The 19,180-nt window shown below is 48.2% G+C and overlaps 1 protein-coding gene across 26 annotated transcripts in view; it reads right to left on the bottom strand.

Annotated features, from left to right (window-relative positions):
* Nucleotides 1–669: 669 nt before the first annotated feature.
* GNG7 (G protein subunit gamma 7) overlaps nt 670–19,180 on the bottom strand; it is a 141,316-nt gene continuing 122,805 nt past the window's right edge. For all 26 annotated transcript variants that reach the window (XR_012642628.1, XR_012642627.1, XR_012642632.1 and 23 more), the window contains 2 exons: nt 11,060–11,178; nt 670–6,628 (listed from right to left, as the gene is read on the bottom strand). Coding sequence is in view for 17 of the 26 variants with exons in the window: in XM_074978110.1 (XP_074834211.1) it covers nt 6,503–6,628; nt 11,060–11,140 (207 nt within the window). In the remaining 9 variants the exon portion in view is untranslated. The remainder of the gene's footprint in view (nt 6,629–11,059; nt 11,179–19,180) is intronic.

The following is a 19,180-nucleotide window of genomic DNA, read 5'->3' as shown; positions in this document are numbered from 1 at the left end:
GCAGGGCCGGCGAGTCATGCCACAAACGAGCCCTGGCCCCGAGGCCAAAGCCTCTCCTGGGGGCACACAGGCTGCTGGACGGCTCCCACAGAGAGCCTGGGGGCTGGAATTGGGCCTGTCAGTTCCTGCCTCTCAGGACAAGCCCAGAGGCGGGATGGTCAGTCAGGGCAGGCGTGTGGTGTTCCAGGACTGCGCTCCTGGCCGGGGCAGGGCTGGACTTGCTGCCCCAGTTCCATTCTGTTCTGTTCCAGTGATGGGCAGGACAGGGCAGCAGCAGATTTGCTCGGCCCTGGACTGCTGTGAGGGGCTGAGGAACCACACGCTGCGCTTCTCGCTGATGGGAAGAGCCTGTGAAGACACGTTTTCACTTCTGCCCCTTACACTGGCACATCCCACCCCGGAAGAGATTCTGCCCAGAAAGCACTCGAGGAATAGAACCGCCACCACACAAACGTCAACTACTGCTGAGCCAGACCCTCAGGTGGTGAACAGCGGCACCGAACTCAGCAGGGATGATCTAATTCTCACCAGCTGCACACCTTGCCTGTGGTGTTAGTCTCTGGCTCTGTCCCTATTCTAGGCATTCAAGACAACATCGGGCTCCCTATTCAGGGACTAGGGCTGGCTAGCAGGAGGGGTGGCTCTCCGAAGGATCACCAGCACGCCAGGTAAAATGAAAAGTGAGCCTTTTTATTGTGTTATCAATTCACTTTTGAACAACAATTCCACAAAATATTAAACACTGTGCGAGAAATTGGTCTATGGCACACCAGAAATAAAAACCGGAGATCCAAAAATGCAGAACCTACGTTACAGACACGGATTATTTCCTAAAATGCAGTTTTTACAACCCTCGATTTGCATTTGGCAACAATATCAGAGTTTGGCAAAAAATAATCATAATCAGAAACCAGAGAGAACTGAAGAGCAGGTAAGTGTCAGACGCGTGGCTTCCCCTTCTGAGGGCACAAATGCAGTATGTTCTTAATCTAGTTAAATAAAGTCGACTTTTTAAGTACTCGTAAAAGGAAGAGGGATTTTTGTTTCCCAGAACTGGGCAACGAGTGACGAGTTCCCCACTGGCACTTCCTAAGGACAAGGGGGGCCACACCGGAAAGCCCCTTGGGGATTGAAACACATGGGCACAGTGCGCGAGGCTCAGAACTCACTACAGTATCAAAGGGGGTTGGCTTAGTAGAAGCACCTCAAGCACAGTGCTCATTTGGCACGGAGACTGCTGCATGCCCAGGTCCACAGACGAGGTGTGTGCACACAAAGGGGGCAGTTGCCTGGGGCCCGGAGTCTTAAGGGGACCACGGCTTTGGCTGCCACCACTGCTACTTTGACAGCGGCAGCAGCGGGAGCGCTGGGCCTCTCTGAAGAGTCGCGGCAGTACCGCACTACAGGCCTGTGAGGGAGGGGAGGGCGCTCAGTGCCGTAGTCTGTGCGGCGCTAAGGGCTGACTGTCCTTGGTCTCGCCCCTTTGGGGCATGGAGCCCTGCCCGCCCCCCAGCATCTGCGGTGACTGTGTCAGGGCACCAGAGCGCTGGGGGCACAGAACTGCTCCGCCGCTCTCCTAAAGGACAAGCGGCTCGAACAGCTCAGGATGCTGGTCAGAGTTAGGTAAGTGGAGCTGCCTTTGCTCTTACAGGAACAGGCCCAAAGCTGGATCCTGGCGAGACAGAGCACTGGCGTTACATTTGTAACCAGGGGGCTGCTTGAGGGGAGAGAGAAGGGAAATACCCCAAATCCTGGGAAACCTCCTGCCTGTCTGTGGGACGTTCCAGGAGTGGGTGAGATGCCTGGCAGCGAACGACCTGCTCTCTGCAGCTAGAGGCAACAGACAGGGCTGGTGAGCCTCTCACTGCCCAATTTGTTGGGGTCCAGACAATTGGCACACAGCAGGGTAGAGCCTCCTGCCTTCTTGCTAGCCCAGAAGAAAGTCCGCCAAGAGGCGGCTTGGAGGCGGAGGGGCATAGGCTGGCTTAGAGACGACATCCCTCCCTTTCTATTTTGGGTAACAGCTTTGCCACCTGCTAAAGAAACCTCAGACAAATCCGGGCATGAGCTTGCCACCCAGAAAGGTCTTTTTGGAGCCAGTGCTGAGCTGGCACTGGCCGTCCAGCCACTGATTCAGCTCACAGAAGAGGCACCGCTTCCTTCCTCCCCCCTTTGCATTTCAGAGCACTTAAAAAGTCCTGAAAGTGTCTTTTTTTTTGGCAAATGCACTAACAAAGTACAAGCAGCTACTGTAATTTGCACTTATATTTATGCTATACAAAAACATCTACAGTATGATCACCCATTTACTCAGACAAGGGAAAACTAAAAAAAGTTGAAGATTTTCCACCTAGAGACAAGTCACCAGCTGAAGATGCATCAGATACCCAAGTGGCAAGGGTGCTTCCACCCCTCCCACCCCACTCGGAGCTGGCTCTTCAAACTCCTCACCGCACAGGGCATGCTCTTGTGCAAGAGTCACAAAAACGTGGTCTGGCTCAGGGGGGCCAGAGCTGCCAGCTTCCCCCCATCTGCCTTCTCCCAATATTCTTTGCATAGCTCTTGTGGGGAACCACCACAACACTGCCTGATCGTATCAAGAGTGTTGGCTTGTCTGTCCTGTCCCAGCCCCTTCCTGCCCACCCCCACCTTCTCAAGCACTGTCCCACCCCAAAAGACCATTCCCTTGCCCTCTCCACACATGGGATAATATGGCACAGGCTTGGAGAGTAAAGGACCACCTTCCTCCTGCCCCAAAGGGGACGGCCTGTTGGATTCAGACAGAGGGAGGAGGTTAGGTGAAGAAGGAGCAGAACTGGACATGCCAGGTAGAGAGAGGAAAAGAATATTGGCACTGACTTGCTGGACTGAATTCAAGAGCAGAATGCCGTGTGGAGGAGTCAAGTGTTGGCAGGTTACATGATTACTAAAGACCAGTGCTGCAGACACGGTATGGGAGTGTGCTTGACTCTGGGACAAGAAGAGTGAGCTTTGGGGAGGAGATGGCAGTGGTGAGGGGCTGTTGGAGAGAGAGATATGTCATCACCTCTGAGGTGCAAGCTTTGGGAGACTCGAGATCTAATGACCTTAGCACGCCCTTCGCTTGGGTCTGGAGTGGAGTAGAAGTGGATCACTTCTGAAGTAACCTTTGCCACGAGCTTTCTCCTGCGCCCATGAAGAACCCAGGTCTTCTGGCTGACCTGGAAATTCATGCACTGGCTTCAATTGCCTCTGATAGCACCATGCACTGTTCTCTAAAGCAGAGGAAGAATCAGCAATCTGGAGTAGAAAAATAAGGCTGGAACCATAATAGGTTAAGAACAGAAGGAATCCTTCATCAACAAGAGAGCCCCACTTGGGAAACCCAGACAGACCTGGGGACAGCATTCATTGCCCACTACGGGAGTAACATTCAGAGTTTTAAATCGCATGGGACAAAGGAGAAATAAGGTCTCGCCTGCCCATTCCATGGGAATAGCTGAGCACACAGGAAGCCCCAAAGGCAGTTGGCTGCCCTGGGAGAGGCCCACTGGGCTTCTAAGATGACAGAGCAAGTTCAACCTTGTGCACTGGTTCCCTGCACAAGGGAGAGGAGTGGCGTCAACCAAGCATGCCATGGGGAGCCAGACCTTCCCAACTGCTGCTGCTCTCTGGGGCACACCAGTGAGGGCTGGGCAGGAAAGGGTGTTGGCAACTTGCTACGGGACAGCTGGCTGATTTCAGATCTGGAACCAGGCTCCTTGGAAAAGCTGGTGGAAGCTCACCGCAGGGCCCTGGGATAGCCAGGTGAAAGCAGACGCAGGCCATGTTCAGTACACACGGCAGTCTGGAGTCATGTTACAAATGTGTGATATCCCTTTAAAAAATTGTTTAAAAAGGCAAATGATCATGTAATAAAAAAGCTGCCGTCAAAAGAGCTGAAACCCAAGAAATCAGAGCGTTTCCCTCCTGCGTGACAGAAGCTGCCCGCCCATCCCACGCCAGCCCTGTCAATCGACTGCACGATCAGGTCCAGGGGAATGGCTTTCCGAAGAGGCTGACTCAGATGCTCAGGTCTCCCTGGCAGTACATCTCACACTGACTGGGTAAGGATGGAGTGTGTTACTTGCCAAGCCAACAGGCTCTGTGCACACACGGAGTGATAAAAGGTTCCCAGCCAGGGTTCTCTTAAAGGGTGGGTGTCCTGACTCTGCTGTTCTCGCTAGAGATTTGAAGCTCTGTTGTGGCACTAACTGCCAGCTCCCCCACCCTTCTTTTCACTGCCGTCAGGCGGCATTCCAGGCTGGAGCATCTGGAGATGGAGCACAGCCTGTGTTCTAGATCTGCCTTTGAGTGTGTCACAGGCTACACCACTTCCCTCCAGGTGCACCAGGGACAGGAGCAGGGTGCAGGTCATGCGTAGGCTGGGCTCCAGGAATAGCCCAGGTTGCTCGTCTGAGTATGACGAGGTGTGTGCAGTCTCCACTACTAATATGCAACTCTCCTCTCCCGCAGACCACACCTTCAAAGAGCCCAGCTCCTCCGAGTTCCCACCAAGCTCAAATGCAGGCTCCCCTCTAGCCTTTCTCGTCTATGGCACTGACATGAACCTGGCAACAGGAAGCCATCCCTGCCCCGCCGTCATCTGCGGGCCTCAAAAATGCAAAGCACTGGGCTTGTACTGAAGGCTTGGCCATCGCAAACACGTCCAGCTCCTGGGACAATGGCTCAATGTGGTGGGTTTCCAGATTGGAAGCTCTTTTCCTTCTCATCCCGAGCACAGTCTGGACCCAAACGTGGCAAGAATAGGTTTAAGTGGGTGCCCCATGAGTCAAGCGGAAACAATGAGTATTGGCACCTTGAAGTGGTCAGTATTCAACTCCCACTAGAAATCAGAGAGGGGAAATTGATAACTGCTCTGCTGCCTCAGACACTTGTTCGGCCCTCTGGAGTCAGCTGCTCCTGGGCATTCTCTGGAAGGGCAGACCTAGGCCCGACCGTTCAGCTAAAGCAGACGCTAACGGGCAGGTTCTCTTAGAAGTTGGTGAGCGAATCTGGGGCTCTGCCAGAGGACTGTCTGGAATTCTGCTGCATTCCTATAAAATGTTCCCTGCATGCTCTCTGTGGTAAGAGATCTAGCTAGGAGGGAAAGGCAGCAGTACTTCCCTGAGCTCTGATCTATCTCCCAAGCACCATGCTGGTTGCACTGCAGAGGAGGGAGTGCTCGGAACTGGCATGCTGCAGCGAGGATCCACACAGCACAGTTCAAGGCCCTGCGACACATTCACAACACCTAGGAGGAGCCGTTACCGTTGCTTGCATCCTCCAGCGGGTGACAGACAACGCAGAAGTGACTCCCTCCCTTCTCGCTGGCCTGCTCTGCGTCAAGTTGGCTCCCACATTTGCAGTGATTGCAGTTATATTGGTGAATGAAAAACTAGTTACATTTCCAATTTCCAAGAGATGGGAACTGGTGGATTTAATACTTCTTCCTGACAGCCTTAATCCCTCTCCCCAGCCACCAATGAACAGGTTCAAATGCAAGAAACAGATTCTCATTAATCACTAATGAGAGGGAAGGTGTTCTGGGAGCCTAAGGCAGCCAGTTCTAGTGTTCTGGACCAGGAATCTCTGAAAGGACAGCACAGAAAAGTTTCCACAGGCTACTGCAGATGAGAAAAAATCCCACCTCCCATCCGAAAAAGGCAGAACAATCCCAACGCAGTGACCTCAACCTTGCAATTCTACTGGGAAAATAGTGGTAACGACGTACAGAATTAAAACACCGAATTGTGACCAGAGGGTGAGAACACCCACATCTCCTCTGCCTTGGGCCAAGCAGAGAGTCACTTCTGTTTTCATGGCTGAGGGGTTACTCTGAAGAACACTCTCCCACAATGGGTGTCGTTTGTTACAAATACCATCAGATCAGGTGATGCTTCAGAACCACAAGCTGCATTTCATGGAAAGAGAGTCAGGATTTTGATACGCACTGTAATGCGCCTCTCCCACCACTAATTGTGAATTTACTAATTGGTAACATCCATTCTTCCAAAAAAGAAATTTAAAAAACCGCCCCCCCACCCAAAAAGGAGAAAAAACAAAAAACAGAACGAAACAGATTGAAACTCGTTGGAAAAGTGAACTGGAATAACTAAGTTGAATCCAAAGCACACCCGAATACTTTAAAAAGGCTGAAATGCCATCTTTTTAAGAGGCTGCAAATCCCACTGGCAAATGCAGTTAAATTCTTGTTTCCCTCCCCCTGCTTGAAACCGGAATTAGTATTAAGTATGTGCCTGCCTGATGCTGTTTTTAAATGGAAACCCTTCTTGGTATGGAAACCGCTCAGGAGTGGCCGAGCCCCTTTCGGAACACTTGAATTTGAGATTTTTAAGTTCTATATAAATCCAACATTTAGTGTTTATCCCTCTTCGCAGTGTAACACTTGGGACTTGGTTTAAATCAATACAGACCGGTGCCCTGCCTGAGAGAGAGAGAGAGAGAGTGAGAATGAGGAAAGCTATAGGATGATACAAGGCTTTTTGTCCTTAAAAGGATTCTCCGAGGCAGGCACTCCAACCAGCAGGGGGTCGTTCCTGGCATGTTGCTCACAGTAATTCATTAGTTCAGAAGACGCTTTGGAGACCTAAATGTTCAGAGAGAAAGACAGGATTGAGTGAGAATGCCTCAGATAGCCCCACAACCTCCCCACAGGCACAGCATGCACCAGACCAGCTGCTCTTATACACATTGAGTTGTGCAGCTGTCCAGCAAGCATTCTAAGGGGGGGACAGACTGGAGTTTTAGGGTCAGTGAAGTTGCCACTCCGTTTCACAAAGGAAACGCTACAAAACTGGCCACTAGAAGTAAAAAGGGGGAAACGAGCACAGGAAGAAATGCCGAAAGCAAAGGTATAAATCAACTGAAGCACAAGGGAAAACTCATTCTAGGGAAGAGTGCGCACAAGCTTTTCTAAATTATATTCCCCCATCCCATAAGTAACTTCTGCCATCTTTAAGGACGTTAGGAGATAATGCATGCCTGGAAGTGGTCATTCTCTGCTGCGAAAAATGGAGGGTTGAAAACCACAGCACTGAAACCATTAGAAGCTGTTACTTAAGATTCTGCTTATTTTAGTTCAAAGATTTATTCTGAGAACTTGGATCCCAGAGTAAGAACCCAACCAAAGCACTAGAAATGGAAGAAGGGCCAACTGGGACGCACCTTTTAGTAATTAGAAGACAGGGATAAGTGGTTAGTTTTAAATCAGAGAGGTTTCAACAGCTTTGGAGACCGTGCTTAACACTGCATCCTTTGATACTGACTTAATAGCTGGTTGTACACAAGGCTAACACAAAACATACAGAATCATCACATCCCAGAGAGGTTTCTTCTGGTCCCAGATGAGAATCACTCATATTTGTAATAGTTTTATTCTAGGTTTCTATTTTAGCCTCCGTGCCTGCCCGCAATCGCAGAATGAACAGAGGTTTGAAAATAAAAAGACCCATTAAATTTAATTCATCCCACACCCTTGGGTCACACAGAATGGCCCTTTAATTTGCTTACTAGTACTCTGTCTGCACCATTTATAACTGACACAAGCAAAGGGGCTTCCACTACTGCTCTTGTGAGAAGATTTTAGATGAAGATCTCACTGGTAGGAGTAATTAAGTAAATAACTGAGGGCAAAGAGAGCCTACAGGGTACCCTCACCCCAGGACACAGGCAGGACACCTCTGAGTCCAGAGGGCAGAAGGAGAGCTTGCACTGGGAGAATCAGCAAATTGGAGTATTTCAGTAGCTAAACCTTCAAACCCAGATTCAGCAAACCACGGCCCAGAGGAAGAAAGGACCGTTGCTGGAGGCACTGGGCTGGAACTCAGGAGAGCTGAGTTCAGTTCTGTGCTCTGCCGCAGAAGGACTTGGGTAACTCGCTTAATCTGTGCCTCATTTCTCCAGATCTGCCTTCCCCCCCTTGCTCCTGAGGGCAGGGATCACTGCTGTTTATTCACACGGCACCTCCACAACTGTGGATGGAGCCTAGAGCAAGAGGGCAATGCTGCAAAAAGCCATAAAAGCCCAGGAGTTGTGGCAGGGCTCTAACACAACTGCCACCCGCTGCCCTGACCAAGTATGTGGCAGGAACCATGTAACTGTCTGGTTTGCAAACAGCAACATGGTCAGACCTCCCACCTACTCACATGTGAGGCTTGGGGGGCAGGAGGGACTTTTGTGGGTCGGGGGCCACTGACCCACACAAAAGTCAGTTGGGGCCACACAAAAGCGAGAAGCAAAACCAAAAGGAACCTAAAACTTTTCACTGATGTGTTCCCCAACTGAGAAGCAAAAGATTCCCCTTCGTCCTCTCACTGATCAGCCCCACAGCCATGGGCAGCCCAGGCTAGCAGATTTTGTGGGCTCCCCCAGGCTCTCAGTTGGGGCCAAAAATGAGGGGTTCTTTTGCGTGGGGGAGAGGGCAGCCAGGAAGCAGGCTGGGGGAGTCTGGGCAAGAAGAGAATGCAGGAGGAGGCTGGAGATGTTGGCTCTTGGGGGAGGGAGGGTGCAGGAGCAGGCTTGGGGCTGGGTGGTATGGACCAAAGGGGGATGGGTACAGGAGCTCCCCTCCCCTATTACTCCCCAAGGGGCTCATCCTATCCTGGGCTGGATTTAAATGGAACTCCCTCAGTCCCTCATTGGGCCACATTAAAGCATCTGGGCAGCGTGATCCAGACCACATGCTGGGGGTTCTCCACCCCTGCTCCTAATTCTAGAGCAACAGTGGGTGGGGTAATCTTGACAAGACTTTCACAGCTTGAAAGCCCAGGCACTGACCCTAACCACTAGCCGATTTACGAACAGTTGAACGGAACTGATGGAGTAGGGAGACACACTAGGGAACCAGGAACAGCCTGTATGTGAGGTGTGGCTGGATGGCCCCGTGGGTTATTCACGAACTGCCGGGGTAGGGGTGCAGGAAGAGGCCACGCAGTCAATTGGGACAGTGGTGTATAAAACAGAAGTCATTTGTTCCCTGCTTTTCTGAGCAGCTAATCCACCCTCCTGGGGCCAAGTCAGAGGAAGGGCATCGGGTTAGTATTTATCTTCAGAGCTGACAAAGTTTTAGCAATCGCGCCACTCAGAAGCGCACCTTTTCCTCCCCTAACAGAAACAGGAGTTCACCCACATTTGTGTGCAATGCAGACAGAAATGTCACTTATTTCAGCTGTGAACCAGCCAGAGGAGAAATCAGAGGGTTTAGAAGGAAAAATAAGATGATGTGGGGGAGGCAAAAAATCATAAGCAGCTGACCCACTACCTCCCAGGACTAGGAAATTGATGGCTTCGACAGGGCTTGGTTTGTCTCTTTAAAAAATAACCCTAAGCTGGTGCAGACAGAACATCTTAACACGTGCTAAGGCTGGAGTGTTGCAGTCTGGCTATTATTGTTCTTTCCCTTGCAAAGCCTCACCAAGAAGCGCAAAGGCACATAACTATACACAGGCCCTTCTTGCTCTTCCCCACACGCAGTTTTAGAGCTGAATGGTAGTGACACTTAGCAATACTTGCAGACTCAGGAACGCCTACCCCAGGAGACCTGTAATTTGCTGTGTCTTCCCCAGACTGGCCTCACAGATCAGAGCATCACTGGAGTCTGGAAAGTGATGCCCCCTAAAAACAGCTCCAAAACCTCAGGCTGGGTTTTAAAAAGAAATCCAAAGCTTAAGCAGCTCGGCCTCACCATCAAAAGCTCCAGCTGATCAATCAGTCCCTGCAAGAGTTGCAGGAACTGACAAAGAAAACATTCTTCCACCAGGAAGCATTTAAATCTTAAACCGGGACGTATTAAAATATATTTAGCTAATATTTTAGTTTTTACTGTGTCTTTCTTCACCATCCGAAGGTATGTTTTATTTTTTTTCTTCTCTGCTTGCTGACAGGAAGTGATTTTTCATCAACACTTCTCTGCAGTTACCCAGCTACCCACCTTTCCTCCGCTCCCCGGGAGTTTCACTTCCAGCCACTGACAGCAGAAACATTACAATCTTCCTGGCCCTGCAAACCTGTGCATACAAAGCAAGTCGTTTTCCAGATTTATAGCAACACTGCTGGCCATCCGGCTGAGAAGTGTGGTTCTTCCAGAGCACAAGAGCCCAGTGTCCTATGAATGACCTGGCATGTCTTGTTCATTGGGTGGAGAGTTCAGGACAGAGTCACAGGAGACGGCAGAGTTTGCAGGTAAGGAGAAGGAATAAGAAATGACAGCAGCCAGGTAGTACAAGGGGCCAATGCACAAGCTAACACCTACGTCCTTCAGCAGACACTTCCCATTGGAAATTACATGCTCAAAAGAGATGCTGCAGTCTCCAGTCCTGAGTAAAAACCCTGAAGTATCCTCTCACAGCCACCATGCCTCCTGGAAATTGGAGAGAAGGCACAGAGGGCATATTCCCTGTGCCCAGAACAAATTCTCCAGGAATGCTGTGGTAAAATGCCTCAAACCAGAATTTAACGTGTGTGTGCATACAGAGATGTTGCATTTATTTTGCATTCCAAGACACAGCAGTGCAGCCCTAGACCCTTTGGCAGAGGTTATGAACCATACTCAGGCAGGTCAGAGAGAAATAAAGGTTGAGATGGTTTGTGTAACACTCACGTAGGAAGCTGAATTCACAGCTGCTGCAAAACACAAGTGTACTAGAGAGGATACAGCAGCATTTGCCTCCTCTACAGAGTGGTCTGAGGAAAAAAGAGTTGAGGGAACTGGTTTTGCCCCATAGCAGGACTATAACGGTGACTGAATGAACTTCCAAACAAGCATGAAGAGAGCAATCTGTACAGCATAAAGCACTACATCTAGAGAGGCAACCTGCAGCTGCTTCTAGAGCCTGTCCACAGGCGTGAAAGGAAACCTGCTAGCAACAGGCCAGTGGCAACATGGAGAGGACTTAAGTTATTTGTCCATAGCCTATTCTGGCACAGGCTAACAAGCACTGTATGTGGATGCCCTCTCCCCTGCCTCGTAACCACAGTGAGAAAGATTATGCGTGCGCGCTCCTCCCCACCCCCTTCTCACCTTGATCCTCTCAATTCCAGCCTCGATACGGAGCTGCTCCACCAGCTTTCGGGCCTGAGCTACGTTGTTAGTTGTTGACATTGTCTGCCATCAGTTCCAGCCCCCTGCACTTGAGAACACTGCAACAAAGACAAAAGAGAGCGAGACAGAAAAGTAGGATTTAGAAGTGGAAGCTTCACTCTGTGTTACACAACCTCCGAAAAGGGAGTGAATTTCACCTTGTCTTCTTCACACTGAACCTCATGGAACATATAAGTAGTTCTTGTTCAGAACTGCAAAAAGACACCCATATAACCATTAGGAGGACAGCCCATGTAATACATTGTGGTTCCCCACCAGTTACCTGTATTAGATATATTTTGAATAAAATAATATATGCTTTTTGATATTATATGTATACATATACACACATACTTTATAAATATATGTTATGTACATAGAGGGTGTGTCTACATGAGCCCCCTCCTTTCGGAAGGGGCATGTTAATGAAGGAGTTCAGAAGAGGCTAATGAGGTGCTGCCATGAATAAGCAGCACCTCATTAGCATATTGGCGGCCACGGCGATTCGAAAGCGCTGCTTTCGAATCGCATGCCACCCATTAAGCCAGGGGCCTTTCAAAAGGACCCCTCGGGCTTCAAAAGCCCCTTCTTCCCATTTGTTTTGGGTCTTTGCCCACGAAAGCTCATGCTCCAAAAAAATCTATTAGTCTATAAGGTGCCACAGAACTTCTCATTTTTGCAGACAGAGATTAACACGGCTACCCCTTGGATACTCTGCAGTCACGGACGCAGCAACACATGAGAAGCAGCAATGTTACCCTTTGCCACAATTTCAGCCTGACCCACTTGGCAAAATTTGCTCTGATACCTGCAACTGAACAATCCCAGAGGCTGTTGCTCCATTCATTTACCCCAGGGCAGTTACAGAAGAGACATCTGAAAAAAAAAAAAAAAAAAAAAAAAAAAAAAAAAAAAAAAGCCTCTTCTGCATCTCCTGACAGCGACTCACCCGTGACCTGAAGGCAACTGTTGAGACCTGAGAGGAGAGGGAGGGAAGATGGCATTGCTTCCCATCTTGCAACTCTGATGCTCATTGCCAAACCCTTGGTAATTGCAATTGCACTTAAAAATCAGACCAAACACCCGGCCCGAGATGAGATCTGGGTGTGTGGTTCAGGTCAGCTGCTGATGGGGAGTCCCTGAGTGTTAGACTTAATGCACAATTTTTCCAACTGAGACAGCTTCAAAGCAGACACTGAACTGCTCCTTTTAAGAGAGGAAAACAGGCATCTGTCCTGCTTAAAAATCTCTCTTGGTCTAAATATAGACATGGAAAGGGTGTACTCTAGACCAGAATGGCACATGCTGGGGCTGTTTTGCTTGGCAGAATTGTGCAATCCTCACTGAACTTTTAGATCCATGACCAATTCTACTCATGAATTTCATTTTGTAACGTCAAATGCTGAAGAAAAACAAACGGCATGTCAGCCAACATTACTAATTCTATTATTAGACTACTCCCTAATGCAGCAGGGAGGAATTTATTTGGAAGTTTCCTTTCCTACACACTGGAACATGTTATCGGTGCAACATACCAAGCCTTAACACAGTGCTAAGGCAGAATTTGTAATCAATTTAATAGGGCAGGAAAAGCTCTCGCCCTGACCACCCAGCAGAAGCAAGCAACTTAGCCTATATGGAATTTCTGGTGTCTCAAGAAAGCCTGCAGCAGAAAGTAGGTCTTGCCCCAAATTGGTGGGGTCTGCAACTAACGGAATCCAGACTGGGACAGCTCTGCAGGTTGGGGCACCATGGTGTCGAGAATTTAAAAAAAAAAGTGATGGGCTCCTGCAAAATCCTAAGCAGCTGTCTCAGCGCACAGCCTCACCAGACTCAGATGTCACAATCTCGAAACCTTTGCTTCCCCCCCGGCCAATCTGCCTCCTTGAGACTGCTTACAAGAGTGCTTGGCACAGCCCTTTTATGGCTCAGCACTTTTCTAGACAAAGTCTGAGTAAGGAGCTAGCGTGAGTGGGAGGCTTCAAGACTGGATCATTTTCCCCACCAAAAAGCAGCCACAGTTCCACCTCCCTCTCTCACGCACAGAGGTTTGAAAATAGTTGCTTTAAAAAGAAGCATTTCTAGATTGTACCAACACAGGGGGACCATCCACCCTGTTTGTACCGGGACAGTCCCTTATTTAAACTGTTTCACAGGCATCCTGACTTCTTCACAAAAATGGACAAACTGTCCCATATTTTGCAGGGCTCCTGGTCCTTGGTACCCATAGTCTCAGAGAAGCAGCCCCCACTGCTGGGGAGCTCCTCTGTGGGGCATCTTCCCTGTCCCCAGCCCCTCACCAGGAGGCTGTAGAACCCCTATTCTCAGCAGCACCCCCCCACATCCTCTACTCACCCTTGTTGGGGGCTGCAGAACCGCCATCCCGGTACCTCGCCATGAGGCAGTAGTCCCCATCTCCAAAGGAGCCCTGACAAGGAACAGCAACTCCCCCACCCCCGAAGCTGGCGCCCCGTATTTGCCATGGATGGGGCAATGTGGTCACCCAATACCAAAATAAGCTGCTCACTGCAAAGAGCACCTACTCTTTAATGAGGTTTGCTTTCGTAGCGTGAATAGAAACACGGCAACTCTAGACTGCCTAACAAGCACTGACAAATTCAGAACAGGAACACCAGTGACCTGTGATTCAACCATGTATCATCTATATAAAGTGAACTTATCCAGCACTGAACTCTTATTATCCAGAGCTGGATATTAATTTACTACTACTGCCAATGGATCCAGTGTATTAACTGTGTGAAAGGCAGGTTAGTTTTCCCCTGCTCCCTGCTGGTTTTAGTGTGCTGACAGCATGTTCGGGTCAACAGTGTCTCATTTACACATCTGAAGAGAGTTATAGACTGGTGAGATATACATCCTGTTGGATAATAGGCCTACTATAAAAAAGGCAGCTATACTGAAGTACTGACTACAGCAGGGGTCAGCAACCCCCGGCACAGGTGCCAAGAATGGCATGCAAGCCAATTTTCATTGGCATGCAAGGAGGGAGCTCAACCTCATGCCTCCTCTCCCATGAAGCCAGGAGCTTGCTCAAAGCCACTCATGCCACCAGTGGATTAATAAAAGACCAGCTACTGCTACCAACTGCCATCTAACTGGTAAAGCTCTGCCTCTTCATTTATTAGTGAAGCTGTTGTAAGTTGGACTTCTAGCGACTTTAAAAAGTATCTCCAGCACTCGGACAACACAGAGGTCAAAAGACCAAATATCAGCACTCTGTCTTGGAAAGGTTGCTGACCCCTAGACTACAGCATTTGGGCCAGGAAAGAGATAATATAGCTAAATAGTCATTGTTAAAATATTAATTGCTCATCTGGATAAGGACTTAGTACAGTGTTGAGGGGGGAGACATTATCTCGCCCACCTTCTCTCTCTAGGATCCTGGGACCAACACTGCTACAACGCTGCAAAAGAAAAATACAGATCAAGCATCCTGCAGATCAACATGTTGCATACAGCATAACGACCCTGTGCGTTTCTGTTCAGAGGTGGCACTGTGCAGCTTTTTTTTGGCTGGGCTGTAAAATGGTCCTTGTTACCTCAGTGCACCCCAGGATGGAAGCTCAGAATTTGCTTTTGAATTGAGTTAACCCAAGTTAAAATAAATCGTGGTTACAGTTATATGGACAAAAAGCAGTTGATCATTATTGCAAGATTACATCACTTTATTCCACCTTTTCATTTTGTATCTTTTCTGCTTCACCTCTTTTTTCACAGTCTAACTGCATTCTTGTGAATAGTAACAGAGAGCTAGACATGCTAGTCTATATACTATCAAAACAAAAAAGCAGTCCAGTAGCACTTTAAAGACTAACAAAATAATTTATTAGGTGATGAGCTTCCATGGGACAGGCCCAGATCCATATGCGTTGCATGTGCAATGAAATCAGCTGCTATTGTGAGGGGATACAACTGCCATTCTAAGAAGGATTTCTCATCCATGCAGTTACTTTGTGTGCAACCCCAGACAAGTCTATTTTCTGGGCACCAGTTTCTCCATTTGAAAAAATGGGGCTGTCATCTATTTGACTAAGACTCCAGTAATGCCGGGTTGGTGCGGCAAAGCTGTTTGCCAAAACTTCTTTAATTTAAAAAAACAATTCCTACTCTCTACAACTGTGAAGAACCCCCTCCAAATGTGACCCACAAAATAGCTGTCCTTTTGACTCTACAAACAACAAAGCAGGACAATTAATCTCCGTTAACACTGAAGCCTCATTATGACAAACACCAACTGCCAACTACACTTTGGTGATCATTTTAGCACAGTCGTGGGCAAACTGTGGCCTTCTGGGGTTCTACCTGCAGCCTGCAGACCTCCTGTCTGCTCCCCTCCCATGAACGAGCGCCCCACACTTCCTACTCTGTTCCATCCTCTCAGAACTGGCATGTCACAAATCTGCTGTCCGTGGCTGCTCAAGCTATGGCAAGCGGAGGCCAGAGGGTGAACCAGGCAATTCATGGTGCTCCGAAAGTGCTGGGAGGGAGAGGGAGGGGTAGGAAGAGTGGGGCACCAGTGTACAAGAGGTGTGGGGGAGAAGGAGGCAGATAAGGGGTCTGCTAGGCACAGGTGGAACCCCAGGAGCTGCAGGCAGCTGTGGCCCACTGAAATGGAGGGCCATTCGCACGGTCCACTCACTGTTCTGGGTTGCCAATCGCTGCTTTAGCAGAAACCTTCAACTATTCTGGAATTAGTTTAGGTAAAGGTGAAGTTGTGCTACTTCCCCCTCCCTATAGACTGTTGGGCACTGATCTTGTAAGGGCTAACTGATATTGTCATAGCACTTTGCTTCCAAAATATTCTGAAAGTGCTAAAAGGCACTTTGGAATCCTTCAAGCTGAAGATGGGTGGAGAAATGTTTCATTTGCAAACATTTTATCATTGGCGACATATAACGCACCATCTCCAATCAGTCTTAGGTTTCTTGGGCACTTGCATGCTGCTATTCCTGATTATTCCTGTTGGAATCGTGTCTTAGCTCTGCGTACTGTGAAATGTAAAGTTACTATAGCCCCCAGAACAGAGCTGAATTGTGATTCATCTCAACATCCTCCTTTTCAGTCCTGAAGCTGCACAACCTGACGTTCCCTAATTCCCAGTCCTGAGCTCAATCTAATACATCACGCTGCCTTAATCTATAGGCCTCACAATCTACCACTGACATTCTCTGCAATGGAATGTGCCAGTTGCTTGACAGTGCAGATCAGGGATACGCAACTCTCCGAACATGAGGACAGTGAAGTTTATACACAGCGAGGAAGTCCAGGCCTAATATGTAGTGGGACAGACTGTGAATTAATACAATAGATCTTGATGCTCTTTGTACTGACAAGATGTGCAAGGCAGGCAGAGGCGTGCTCCTAAGTTAGGATAACGGTCTCTTGAGAAAGCTATCACTTGTCTAAGGAAGAAAACCTGCCCACATAATGCCAAGTACCAGTCTGATTACTTTGGTAGCTTCAAAGAGTATTCCACATATTTATGACTGTTGTATCGTTTAAACAGACTGAGAAGCATTCTGCATTGTCAAAAGATAGATAGCAAGAGTGAAGGAAATAAGTCCAGGCAAAACAACTTTCCTGGTTACAAAGCATTTCTCATTTAGTTTGACATGACAGTCGTACAAAGATACATCCGAAATGGAGGTGCCGTAAACATGAGACACTGGTGACATTTACAAAGCAGGAACAGTAAAAGCTACTGTTCCCCCCCCGAATTGTCTGCAGCCCAAATACAACAGTGCTAAGCTATCACCTGAGAACCAGAAAGTTATTCTGCTGATTTAATTGCCCAAACTGAGAACGCACGCACACACACACACGTTAAGTCACATTCATAAAGAAAAACAAGTTAAATTTTTCAGCAGCTGTGATGTTCCTCTGTAGCATGAACATGAATATTAGGTAGGAAGTGGGCTTCAACTGTGATTTTGTCACTTGAATCTGTCACTCTAGCTTTTGTTTTCTGGAGAAGAAAGTACAGGTCGAACCTCTCTTGTCTGGCACCCTTGGAACTTGACTGGTGCTGGACAAGAGAATTTGCAGGGTGACATAGGTCGATATTTTCTAGTACATCACCAAACACTTCCACTGCTTACTGGGCTCACAGAAGACATTTGGGGTAAATTACAGCTAAATAACAGCACAGAACACAGAGCCAAGACTGGTGGCTGTAAACAAACTTTATAGGACTGCGGGAATCTTGGCCACACTCATGATAAGTGGTCATCTGCCTAACTAAAATAATGCCCGATTACCAAATTTGCCGGACAAGAGTGTGCTGGATTAGAGAGGGACAACCTGTAGCTACTTCTAACTAGGAAAACTGCATGACAAGTGCAAAAATACATTGTTTGGCCACCATTAAAGCCTGATCTTGAAATCACTGAAGTCTGCAGGAACTGCGTGAGAACAATGAGAATGTCAAGCAGACAAGGGTGCAATGCAGGCATCTCCTCCCCCATCACCATCACCCAAACCTCCTTCTTGGACAACACTTACTCATTCATGTTTGGTTTAGCCTGAGTTTTGGACCTTAATAAACTGAAGTCTTCACACTTGTTTACAACAGTTGCATTAAACTCACCACCAGAATTTACATCTCCCAACTCCCACTAGATTTATGCCCCCATTATCTGTTCATGCATTAACAAAAAGGGGTAGATAGCTATCATAGCCAGTGGGACCACGGGTGAAACTAAAACTACAATCCTAGCTTCATTGGACATTATTTACAGATAATCTGACCAAAGAGCTGCTTTGTAATGCTCATGAGATCAGCGCAGAACGTGTAGGACCCAGCTCTGCAAAGAGTCAAGACCCCTCTACTCCTATCTCAGGAGCACGAGCTGCAGTCTGTAGAGAGCAAACTAGTTTTCCCGAACGTGAGCAGGCAAAGGGACTTTCTGAAGCCATGTGCCATCCTAATTTATGTGAATTTGTGCCAGTTTCTGGGGTTCGTCATCACTGGTTGGCACAAAACCACCAACTGGAGCTCTGACGCGCAGAACAAAGGGAGACAGGCATTATTGATGCTTCTGTGTGTTGCGCCTGTTGTTCTTCTAAGCCCGGATTCTTTTTTGTTTTAAAAATACAAACTGCTACAATCCATCTCTCCACTCCTGCCTATTGCTATTATATAAAAATACTTCAGATGCCATCTTTGGCTTTCGCGCACCGCATGCCCTGCACTTTTCCAAGCGCACTTGATATCTGTACTGGAGCAGAATAAAATGTTCAGTCCGGCCCCACTGAAAATGGACACAAATGCTGTTAAAATGGATTTCCAAGCTGCGGGCCAGTAATCTCCATGTGTTCTTGTTCACTCAAGAAGATACATTTGAAGAACACTTGAGAAGCACCAAAGGCCCCAGTATAGTTTTTCCTTTCACAGTCAGACGAAAGGGAAAGTTAATTCCCTTCACCATTATCAGTTATCTTGCACTTAGCTTCCTTCTAAAGTAACTTTGTTTTCATTTCTATCCTAGCAATTTGAGCTGTGGTGACAGGACTGGGACATTTCACCTGAAAATCCCAGACAGCATTCTAAGCCTGGAGAGCATTTCAGTGCAGGGGCAGGAAGCCATTGCTAAGAGACGGAGGTAGGAATAACTTGCTTCTCTACATGCCAGGTTAAAAACTAGGCCACAATGCCAGAAAAGGCTGACAAATGCAAAAGTCAACAAGCCTATGGAGGAAATGCAACTCCAGCAGCTGCGCTGCACATCACGATGCCCAGGGTTTGCATAATACTGCACGGGTTTTTCTGATTTCTCATCATTGCTACCACTGAAGATGGCACTGGTGAAAGCAGGGACAAGGTGCTGCCAATCAGTGTGCAGTCAAGAGCAGCTCTGAGGAGGGTTAGATGACAGCTGTTAGAAGGGGGGCAGCCCTAAGTGGATGACAGCACTCCCGCCTACCACTGTTATGAAATGGTGCAGCTGCTAGGGCTGGGAAGCTTGTGAGGACTCTCCTCTGGGATTAGAAAGAGTTTAGTGGGACCACAGGCAAGCTGTTTCACCTGCTGAGACACATTTC

The sequence above is a fragment of the Carettochelys insculpta genome, chromosome 27 (assembly GCF_033958435.1).
Source record: "Carettochelys insculpta isolate YL-2023 chromosome 27, ASM3395843v1, whole genome shotgun sequence".
NCBI lineage: Eukaryota > Metazoa > Chordata > Testudines > Carettochelyidae > Carettochelys > Carettochelys insculpta.
This window is presented reverse-complemented; position numbering and strand designations above follow the sequence as displayed.